Genomic DNA, 12,566 nt, shown 5'->3' with positions numbered 1-12,566 from the left:
TTAATGTGACGTTTACTGCATTTTGAGTTTTGAGAATGAGTTTATGGGTTGGAGATGGTCTTAGTCTATCATTTTGGTTTCTCATCCACTCGGAATTCGAGACCAATGAAAGTTATGAGACGAAAATTATCGAGTCGAATAAACGTCTTAAGATGTCGAACGTTTTGAGCCATTATAACATCACTTAATTCATTAATCACAATATAAAATACACTCTATATAAAAATAAATATTTTATTATTAAATTTTAATACCTTCATTTTTTTTATAAAAAAAAAAATAATCTTTTCAAAATTATCTTCTATCAACATATTTTAAATAAACTTAAATTAAGATAAATAGTATGATGATTGCTTGTAATAAATCTTGACAAATAGTATGATGATTGCTTGTAATAAATCTTGAGAAGTTTTGTTTAAAGTCAAGGAGAGTTTTTGTATTTTTTTTTAAGAAAGTAAAAGATGATATAAATGAAATCGTCACAAATTAGAGAAATGTGTCATTTGTGTGCGTCAGAGAGAAAGATAGTGAGAGGGATTGATGATAGATGATAGTCCACGTATGGATAGCTTGTAGCTTTGAGTTGCTTTGTGTCGAAGAGTTTCTGCAAATAAACAAAAACAGACGAAATCGTTCTACTTAATCACATTTGATCTATATATAACCTTCCATATTTCTTTTATCTCTCTCTCTCTCACTTCCAAACAAACAGAGTTCAGATTTCAGAAGTAATATGGCCTTCAAGATCATAATCTTGATCATTCTAATAACCTATACCATGTTTGGATTCACAAAAGCCCAACTCCGAGTTGGGTTCTATTCCAAATCATGTCCCAGAGCTGAGTCTATCGTCTCCTCTGTGATCAGAGAGGCTACCCAAACAGAACCTAGAATCCCTGCATTGATGCTTAGACTCCATTTCCATGACTGTTTCGTGGAGGTAATTAACTAATTAATTCTTTGTTTCATATAAATAATGTATTATGAATCGACTATAATTAACATATGTATTGAATTAGGGTTGTGATGGGTCAATATTGATTGATAACGTAGCAGATCCTGAAAGAGAAGCATTTGGGCATCAAGGTCTTGGTGGTTTTGTTGAGGTGGAAAAAGCAAAACAACAGCTGGAAGTTGCATGTCCCGGCGTTGTTTCATGTGCCGACATTGTTGCTTTGGCTGCCCGGGATGCCGTTGTCTTGGTAATAGCAATAAATTAATTATTCTTTAACTGAATTCAGAACAATAAATTATTAATTGCATGCTTATTGCAGAGTAAAGGACCATTTTATGCAGTCCAAACAGGGCGCAGAGACGGCCTTGTGTCAAGCAAGGCCCTGGCTAGTGAGATGCCGGATGCTGATGAGTCCATTCAAGTCCTCAAATCTAAGTTTAGAGCCAAAGGTCTCACGGACAAGGATCTAGTGCTCTTATCTGGTAATAATAAAAATAAATTGGTGATATTTTATTTTGTTTTAGTATATACTATCTCATTCTTTGACTTTTAATCATTCTTTTCCAATTTAAATATATTTTTATTGGTTTTATTCAAAATTTTATTTATTTTTATTTAAATTAATAATATAGATATTTTTAAATAATATAAACATTTATTTGTTGGAAATAATATTATAAATTAAAATATTATTGAATTATTTATATAAAAACATTATCAATTAATTTTAAATTATGCAATGTCTTTTTAAAATTTTATTCAAAATTTTAAAATATGATAATATTTTATAATAAAAATTCAATATTTAATATATTTCTTGAATATTGATATTTTAAAATTATTTTTTTTATTATTAGTTTTTTATTCTTATATTTTATAATAATAATAATAATAATAATGCAACATGTTTAATGACATTAAAATTAATTATTTTATAAATATTAAAAAAAAGAACATTTAATACGATATTTTTTTGTTTTTATTTATTTATATTTTAAAACTTTTAATTAATCTTATAAATATATAAAAATTAATTAATAAAATATAATAAAGATAAATATATTTATTTATATATATATATATATATATATTAAAACATTAAAATATAAATAACTAAGATTTTACTTGAAATTTCTTTTCCAAATAATTTAAATCTCATAAATATTTATTTTTTAAATTTATCATTTTAATATATAACAAAAAAGGTTAATATTATTCTTTTTACAAATATTATTAAATTCAATATTAAATAAAATTAATTGAAATAACAAAATACATTACAAATACATTGAATTTTTTAAAAAAAATCAATAAAAATAACATGAAAATTATATATATACTAATTGTGTTAATTTTAAAATTTAGTAAAATTTATTTTAGACTAACTAAATAATTTAGGAGCAAAATCACATAAATATAAAGAATAATTTAAATTTTGAAACAAAATTCAGATGGACAAATATTAATTATCACTATGAAAAATCTAATAGCTTGATCTTAGATTATTTTTATAAACTATTGATCATTTTTGTGTGAATATTTTTTTTAAATGTAAATTGATTTATTTTATTTATCAGTATAAAAGAATAAGTATTTTTAAATGTTCAAAGAAATATATTAGTTGATAGATCAATGAAACAATAATCATGTATTACATCAAAAAGCTCCAAGTAAAAAAAAACTAATATAATTTCATATATTTGATCACTCATTATTAGTATTTTAAATCACCTAATACAATAAGATTTGTTACACTTTTCTTTGCTTTAATCTAACTTATCTTAGGGTCGGTCTTGTTTCTGAATAACTTCCACACTATAATTTAACAAAGAGTTGTCCAAATTTAGAAATGAGTTCCCTGAAATTGTTTAAATTTTAATGTTAATTATAGAGATTTTTGTATTTTATATATGTTAAATATGGGGATTTAGAATAAAATCAAAAGTAAATGAGACCATGAAAAAATAATGTTTTGAACTTATAGGAGTTTATATTGTATTTAATTGTGATTTGGATGAAGATCTTGTTCACTTTATTTATTTAACTCAAAGGTGTGATAATAAAAACAACCACATTATTATTCTAAATTGTTACAGCGGCACACACTATTGGAACCACGGCTTGCTTCTTTATCACTTCTCGACTTTATAGTTTTGGCGGAAGAGCCGATCAATCAGACCCAGCAATCAATCGCAACTTCCTTTTTCAGCTCAAATCGCAATGTCCTAATAATGGCGATGTCAATCATAGGATCCCACTTGATAGAACTACCGGTCAGATATTTGATGATCAAATACTAAGGAATATTAGGGATGGCTTTGCAGTAATCGGATCTGATGCAAGACTCAACGATGACATTGCTACTAAGGCTATATTGAATATGTACGTAGGTGGTCGAGGAATTTCTAAGGCTAAGGCGTCATTTTTCGCAAAGGAATTTGCAGCTGCTATGGTAAAGATGGGCCAAATTGGGGTCAAAACAGGGTTTAATGGAGAGATTAGAAGGAAATGCAACTCCTTCAACTAAAGTCAATACTCTGATTCCATGTCTTATTTCTACAAATGTTTCATGTGATGGTCAAACACTGAATGCTTTATAACTTGTAATAGCTTAATAAAAGAATAATTTGACTATATAATAACTAAGACAAACAAAAATCAGTTAGTAACATTGTTTTTGTATCTCATTTGTAACATAAACAATTGACAATATTTGGTTTGTTGTATAAATTTAATCATAAAAATAAGAATAAAATACCAAATAAGAAAATACCCTTTCAATAATTATAAGATAATGAATCCCTCTAGAGATATTTTTCTCTGAATGTTAAGTTGGTATCATAAGTAAATTGCTTGGAGCTTTCGATCATTTGATAACAAAAACCATTCTTTGATAAATGATTAGTATGAGTTAGTCGACTCAATAAAATTTTATTCATCATTTGATAACTATTTGATCATTTCATTATAACCCTAGGTTGTCTTACTCGTCGAAAAGATGGAATTTAACAAATGGCCGACCATTAATAACTTTGTCCGAAATTAAACCGACTTAGGCCCCTTGCTAGCTCAAGCCGCCTAGAAAATGGATCCCTGTCTATAACCCACACTAAGAACCCAACCTCAAGCCATCAATAAACCTTCAACAAAAAACTGCCAATAACAATTTTCAAACTTTTCAGTTTATAAAATTTTGTGTGTAAGATATTTAAGTTCGGTTTTGATTCTTCCAAAAGTTTTAACAAGTGTCCATGATTGTTTTCCAATTCACTATAAAGTATCATTCATATTATAATTTATTCTATGATTACACATCTATGTTCATGTTTTCTTTAATACTACACGACGATTCTTTGATTTATTGATTTAGAATTGATCTTAAGATCGTTTATCAGTTTATCAGCTTTCCGTTGAAGCCAAATTAAATAAATCTAAATAGAAAAAATGCTAGATTTAATTTAAAATTTTCAAAAAACACAATGATTGTTCTTCACCTCTAGCTTAAGAATGGTCATTAAAAAACTTCCTAACACATTCTAAATGGTGTTAGGAACATTTTTAGATTATTTCTGAAGAGTTTGAGGCATGTTTTCCTATATTCATTTTTTTTCTAAAAAAAACCAGGTTTCAATTTTAAAAATAGCTAAAACATGTCTCAAGTTCAGATTAAATTGTTGTTTTGGTTCTAATGAACTTAAGGAAGTTTTCGGCAAGTTCCAAATTTCAAATTAAAGCCTCGAAGAGTAAAACCAATTTTTCGATTGAAAACGACATTTTATGTTGGGGCTTCGTTGAGGTCTTTAACGGTTGAATGACGACTCATGAGCACGACCAACCTATATAAATGAGGAGATGAAGTTACACACATCTTTAGATTCGTGATCAAATCCTCTTAGCCAAAAGACCAAAACTTTTAGTTTTGGTTTGGCTAGAGGTTGGAGAAGGGACTAACTCGGCCAAAATCGGACCTCCAGCATCCGAGTCATTTGCGCCTCACCTGGTCCACCCTCGCACGTATCTTACAATGCTGACCATAGCTGAACCATATTGACCTCGATCTAGACCACGTCCCAAATTATTCAAAGTGTTCCTGAACCACGTCCCTCAAACCAGCAGTCCACCTCACGCCCGGTCCAATGGCCTTTAGGCCTATTTGTTTTATCTTTTTGATATTAAATATTTTTTAATATTTAGAGGCTCTAAAATATTTTAAAAAAATACAAAAAAATTAGAAAACGCTTTTAAAATACGTTTAGAGTATCTACAAATATTTTTTTATTAAGACTCGTTTGGATTTATTTCTTAAATCTAACTTCTTTAAATGATATTTTTAGGTAACATTCTCTATAATTTTCGACATCAATCTTAGTTATCAACATTTATTTAAAATTTTAAAAATTAAAATATCAATCATAAATATATGTCTAGAATTTGAAAAATAATTGGACAAATAAAACGTAAAAATCTAATTTTCTAAAATAGACAAAATTTTGTGAAGTAAAGACTGTTGTTTAAAAAGATAGTGGGCATGTTCTTTCTTGAGTGTCACCAAACATCGAACTCGGAATTATTTTCTAAAATTACATTTGTACACGTAAAATATTCTTTTGATTTTTATAATAAAGTGGCGACTCTAAAAATTAATAAACCAATCATTTTAAGATAATTTCAAAAATTATTTTAAAATTTCTTTAATTAGATCTATCATTTCGGTTTCTCATCTCTTTTATGAGATTCGAGAATAAAGTTAGTTATGAGATCTTTTAATTAAAAAATAGTGGCTTACCTAAAATTTAATTAAAATTCATTTAAATGTTAATTATTTTAAATTAATCTTTTAAATAAATATTTTGTTAAAAACACCCCTCTACACAAACCAATATTTTTACACGTTTACAACTCTCTTGGCGACTCTATTGGAGAATTATAAAAAATTAACTCGAAAAATAAAATTTTGGCTATCAAAAGAATATGTATTTTAATGTTTTCAGTCTAGATGATATACACATAGGAGGGCATGTTACCCAAATGATACCTAGGCTTTATCATAATAATTTTCTAGACATATACACAAGGTATATAACCCTATTTGCTTACAAGTATATGAGATGCGTCATGGGATGCTGCTCATACTTCTATATATTATTTGTAAAGATTATAGATAAGGAATAATAACTTGTCACGCACTGAGTGATGATGTGAGATATTTGAACTAGAAAGCAAAAGAGAACGATCATTCTCTCTCTTCGATAGTGAGTTATCCTCCGGAACATAGCATTATGTTGATGGAGAAAATTTCTCAATTGAGTTGATACTTCCCAATTTATGATGGTATTAACCGCCCACTATTGGTGAGAAATACTCTCTTAATATTCACCATAGCTACAAAATATTAGTTACATTATCTAGACTCATTGCTTGACAAGTAAAAAAAATAAAACTACGTCACAAAAATGTATTTATAGACCAATGTACATCTATAAGTACATTCTGCTTTTTCAAAAATAAAAGGACAATATTTTTTACTTGTCTTTTTGTCTATTTTCCAAACTATGTACATGTTAGACGACTCCTTATTTGTCTCTTATTTGTCTCTTGGATCATCCACTATAATTAGTCTAAGTGGAACTACATAATATATGGGCTAAATAACATAATAAATTTTATTAGTACTTCAATATAAATTAAAACTTCATCATACAAATGCAGAAAAATTGGAGCCCCATCTTCAGAACATTCTTCGTGGGAGATCGACAAATGCAACCCGTCATGGAAGAATTGAGAGTTATCTTAATGATTGCAAACAAAAACGTTATACATCTTAAGCCATTTATGGAATTGGCATCATTAAGAAAGATATTACAATAAGAATTCGGATCTAAAAAAATCACAACGGAACACATCCAAAGGAAGGCCATCGTTGACTTCCAAAAATGGAGAAAATTGGTGATTCAAAATGGCGTGGTCCCAATATCTCGAAGTCCCCATAAGACCCTCGAAAAAATCGGTATTGCCTGAGACTGAGTCATGCCATGGGACGTATGTGTTAGAGATTTTGACAGCTCAAGTCGAGAAATAATTGATAGTCTTAATGGAATTATCTAAATAGTAGGAATACCATTCGAAACCAACTTATGCATCATAAATATATAACTGTCATATATTCTCATATTGGGAAGACCCTACATCAAGAAAATTCTATAACATCTACCCTTCACTAAAAGCTAAGGTTCATGGTCGATGATTGTCTCGTCACGGTTGAAGGTGAAGTCTACGCTACCACTATAACCGAAACAACTCGCATCAATGACCCTTAGGTCAATTAAGCAAATTTGAAATATGCCCAATTTTTGTAATACGTGATGACTCATCTAATGATTCCAACTTTAGTATGTTTAGCCGTCCTTCCATAAATATGATGTGCAAAATGAGATATTTTCTGGTAAGTCTTAAGCCCAAACGCTATATGTATTACATCGTTCTCTCAATCATATTACAACACAGATTATATTGGATTAGGATATAATTCCATTGGATATGAAAGAATATTAAATGGTAAAATATCAAAATAATATTTGCCAATCCTTTCAACCCTCAATGGATAGTTCGTTCGTGAAGGAGAAAATACGATGTGCTTTGACTTTCATGAACCCTTCATCAATCACAATTTGTAAAGACGTCTTTTAGGTTTCAAAATATTTTCCGATTGTTATTATAACCTTAAACCTTCCATTTATATGATGAGGAAAAGAACGCAATATTGGTGTGACGCTCTAAAAAGACTATGTAGGATCTTTGCCACCACTAGAAAAGAAACCTACGAAATCGGCCATCTAGCCCAAGGCTTGACAAATGATGCTCCTCCTGTCAATCTAATCTATGTCGTTTCAAATATTGACAAGGACAACGATGACCCTTTTGTATACTAGGAAATATCAAACCTTGTTAATATAGGGAAACTAGTTTTAATGACAAGATTTTGAATATGGCGGCTTCCCCTTGTAATAAAAGTAATATTATGATTAAATAAGAAGATGCTTTCGAATATATGTCAAATAATTAAATATATCTATTAATTTTAAGACTCAGTAAAATTCGATGATTGATTTATTTATATTCACCAAATAAATTTGTGAGTATAATAAATTTTTAATTCCCTTTTGAGTTATTTTCTCATTTCTTTCCACGTTCAAGGCGTTCATTCTACACTAGTATAATAACTAATTGATTGACTTTAGACCTTAAGTAATGATCGTTTCTACCAGGCACGTGAGACATAACACTGAGACTCTTTCTCACATGTAACTAAACAACGAACCTTTAAAGAATCTCTTTTCAAAAACATTATTGTTCTACACGCCAAAAATATTTTATCTTAATTTTGTGAGAAAAATTAAGTAATGACTCTCTTGAGTCACAAATTATTTTTTAAACTAATTCCATAATTTGATATAATTTAATTTATATAAAAAAAAAATCTAAGAGTGTAATCACTAAAAATATACACTGCACTTTATAATATTAAAATAATTATTTTGATTTATTTTTAAATAAATAAATTAAAATATTAAACTCCATGGCCATAAACCCAATTAAAATAATTAAATAGGATTAATTATTCTAATAATTAATCAAATTAATTAAGGGTTATGACCAAAACAAAAAAAAATATTTGGGATAAATGTTGTACCCATTTTATCTCAGAATAATTTTAGAAAAATTAAAGGGACAAAAATAAATAATTTAGAATTAATTGTTGTATCTATTTCATCTAAAACAATTATTTACTTAACCTTAAAATATATATATATAAGAAAATAAATTGATAAATTGTTTGTCATATTTATTTTAATATTTTGTGTATTTAAAAAAAATCATAGTTAAAGTCAAAGGGTGAAAGAAAAATCAATTTCAAACCAACCCTTAAGAATTTAATAAAAAATAATTGTAATTAGGTGTAGCCAAAATCGGAAAATAAAGCTACAACCACAACCAAAGCCATCGAATTAGCATCGGATCTTTATCTAATGCTCCATGCGCATCCGTGTAGCCAGTTGTAGCGGAAGGAGCGCGCGCTCGTGAGGCAGAGGATTGGCTAACGCCCGTTAGCCAAACCGCTAACAGAATGCTCAAATGCAACGACGCCTTGACAGAACGACAACGTAACGCGCTAAAGTGCATAAAACGACATTGTTTCATGCGTCGATTTTGTCTCCAACGCGTCGCTAGAGGAGTAAGCATCAAAGACCAGTCTTTGATTTTTCTTTTTGGAAATCCCTTTATAGACAACCATTTTGGCTGATTTAAATCCTAAAATGATCATTCTACGATGGTGATCATTTCTCCTACAAGAATATGGATGATTCATCCATATTCTTGCCAACTTGAGTAAAAACAACCAAAATACCATAAATGGATTTTGGTTGATTCACTCCACTTGACGCCTCCACAGACTCATGGATGCTATAAATACATCCCCTGAGTTAATCCGATGACAAGAGATCCAATCTCCACCTTCCAATCTTCGATTATCAGAAAATTCGCCATTAAAGCTTCAAGCTTTCATATTTTTTTTAAACATTGGATAAGGCCTTAAAACTTGGATTTGAGCATTCCAACAGCTTCCTTAAGGTCTAAGGAGTGTTCTTCAATCCTTGGTAAGGATTTAATCACCCTCTAATTCATATTTATTGTTTGAATTTGAAATTTTTATATTTTAAATTATATAAGCTTGTATGCTTGTTGTTTAGGGTATTTTATGGTTGAATATTGATAATATGACTATTTAGAAATTATATGGATATTATAGAACTGATCATTCAATCTTAAGAACAAAAACCTAAATTTGAATTTTTAAAATCCAAAAATCAGGTTTGCTATTCTTGAGCGTTGGGTAATACCAAATGAAGAACACTTTTAGGTGTTTTCAAATATGGTCCCTTCTGATGTCATGATGATGTCACTCTTGTTCTTTGAAAAGTCTTGGTGCGGTAGTCGGCGTTGAATTCCATTGACCAAACCTCAAATTGCCCCGTTTGACTCGGTTTTTACCCTTTTACCATTTGAATGATTTATACACAAAATTACAAATAACAATATTATACTCAATAATTCATAATTTTTCGAACCGGTTAATCTGAACGTATTAGGTCCCTTGAATTTTAACTATTTATGGGGAAAAAAGTTTTTGGAAGAAAAAACAAGCTTTAAAATGGTTGTTCTGTATATTTTGTCTAATTTGTAATATTATATTCAAAATTCATAATTTTTCAAACCGTTCAATCTGAAGGTATGAGATCATCCAAATTTTGAATCTTTTTAAAAATTGGTGTTTGAACCGCTTTTCTATGGCCGTTTCAATTCAGTTTTGAATAGTATTTTTGTTTTTTATCTTTCGGTCCAATAATAAAAAGTTTTTGGAAGAAAAAACAAGCTTTAAAATGGTTGTTCTGTATATTTTGTCTAATTTGTAATATTATACTCAAAATTCATAATTTTTCAAACCGTTCAATCTGAAGGTATGAGATCATCCAAATTTTGAATCTTTTTAAAAATTGGTGTTTGAACCGCTTTTCTATGGCCGTTTCAATTCAGTTTTGAATAGTATTTTTGTTTTTTATCTTTCGGTCCAATAATAAAATATGATCATCATACTAGACCGGATAGATTTATTTTAATTTTCGTTAGGTAAAAATGAGATTTCTATAGTGCTAAATCAAGATACGCTGAGGTTATGGATGACAAAAGATAATTCCACATAGATGATATGTCATTTATTATGGACATAGACTAATTCTATAGTACATATATAAAAAGACTCCATTTACATGGAATTTTAAAAGTAAAAGTAAACATTCATTAACAACAAAAATAAGAGTATCAAAAAAAGCATACATCATCAAGAATAAATGTGTCATGCATAACGAAGGATTAATCAATAAATGTAAATATATAGAAAGGGTCCATATTATGAGAAAAAATCAAATAGTTCAAAAAAAATAGATAAAATAATTTTTATGACTTTCAAATAATTTTATGAATGCAACCAAATCATTTGTATAATTTAAATGAAAGTCATGACAAAACAAAAATGAATAAATTTTACAAATGCATCCAAACGGGCCCATAGATAAAAAAAGGGTTTGTTAATAGTAATATTGTTAACCATTTTTTTTAAAATAATTAAAACATGAAAAAAAAATATCATAACTTAGAAATGAGGAACCGAAATAGAGTTCTACAACTTAGACTTGTTGTAATAGGTTGTAAAAGTTTAAGATTAGTACGTTTTGAAACTGTTGGAATTTTTAAACTAGTTCTATAAATTCTATTAATGAATGGAAATTAGAATGTGGGTAATAAAATCAAATTCACATGAAATTCAAACGTGAATTAAAGGGTGAAATTTTATCCAAATGTATAATTTAAATTAATTGATCTAAAATGCCTTGATGACCAATTAACAAAATGGTGTTAATTTGTAGTGTAACTTACATGAGTTTGTTATTATTATTTGTTATGATAATTAATATTATTATTAACAAATTAGAAAATCATGTTACGTTAGTATTGAATTGTAAATGCCTTAATTATTTTGGCAAACAATTACTCTATAATGAAGAGAAAATCGTTAAGGTAATGAAGAGGCAAACAATACCAACTGTTGGATCAATCGATGATTTTATTTAATGATTTAACTTTTCAACAATATAAAATCTATCATCTCTAATCTAAAACTCACTTCATCATTTCATTCTTTCTCACTCTAGAATTCTAAAAGTCTTCTTCTTGTTTTGTGAGTGTTATTCGAGTTCTTTGCTCAATATTTCTGTTGAAACTAGGTGATAGTTCAGGTACGCTGATCAAGTTCGACGAGTAGTGATTTCAGTACAGAATCACTACTGGATTCGTTGTACCCTGGGAGACAGTCATCTACGATAAGCTCTAGTACAAATGGGAGACGATGAAACTGTTTTAAGGGAAATGTGTCTAACACATGCCTCGAATCAACATCTCAATTGATAATTTTGTTCTTCATATATTTTATTTATTTCATTTATTTGTACATCATTTTATATATATTTCTGTAATTTATTTCAAGACAGAATTTCTAACAATCTTAAAACAGTTTCATCGTGCTAAGCTATTTAAGAGCTTGCGCCATCGAATATTTTTTTTGTCTTTGATGTTTCAGATATACGAGTCACGGTGTTGCGAAAGAGATGATGCTCATTTCGAAAAATGAAAATGATTCATCTTTAAAAAAAATCAACAAATAAAGATAAGTCTTTATTGTATATAAATATGTTGATTATTAACACATATGTTCTTATGTTGTTAAAGCTTAATTTTATAAGCTAATATATTTTAATATAAAAGTTTTCTCAAAGAACTTTAATATGTATATTTATATAAATGTTATATATAAAATAAATTAGAACATAATTAATTTACTTTGTTCTAGTTTTATTTTGAAGATTTGTTTGGTTATTAAAATTATTAATAATAATAAATGAAAATAAGAAAGTAACTAATATGTTAGCTTTCAATTTTTATAAAATTTATGGTGTTAATATTAATTATAATTGAAACATATGGTTTCAGTTTTAAA

The 12,566-nt window shown here is 28.3% G+C and overlaps 1 protein-coding gene across 1 annotated transcript; it reads left to right on the top strand.

Annotated features, from left to right (window-relative positions):
• The first annotated feature begins 770 nt into the window (after nt 1–770).
• Nucleotides 771–3,558, top strand: LOC124932904 (peroxidase 43-like). The gene is made up of 4 exons (XM_047473613.1): nt 771–940; nt 1,020–1,202; nt 1,275–1,437; nt 3,052–3,558. The coding sequence occupies exons 1-4, from the start codon at nt 779–781 to the stop codon at nt 3,480–3,482; spliced, it is 939 nt and encodes a 312-aa protein (XP_047329569.1). The 5' UTR covers nt 771–778; the 3' UTR covers nt 3,483–3,558.
• Nucleotides 3,559–12,566: the final 9,008 nt, after the last annotated feature.

Source organism: Impatiens glandulifera, chromosome 3 (genome assembly GCF_907164915.1).
Source record: "Impatiens glandulifera chromosome 3, dImpGla2.1, whole genome shotgun sequence".
Classification (NCBI taxonomy): Eukaryota; Viridiplantae; Streptophyta; class Magnoliopsida; order Ericales; family Balsaminaceae; genus Impatiens; species Impatiens glandulifera.
The sequence above is the reverse complement of the archived record's forward strand: the minus strand, read 5'-3'. Positions and strand labels throughout refer to the sequence as shown.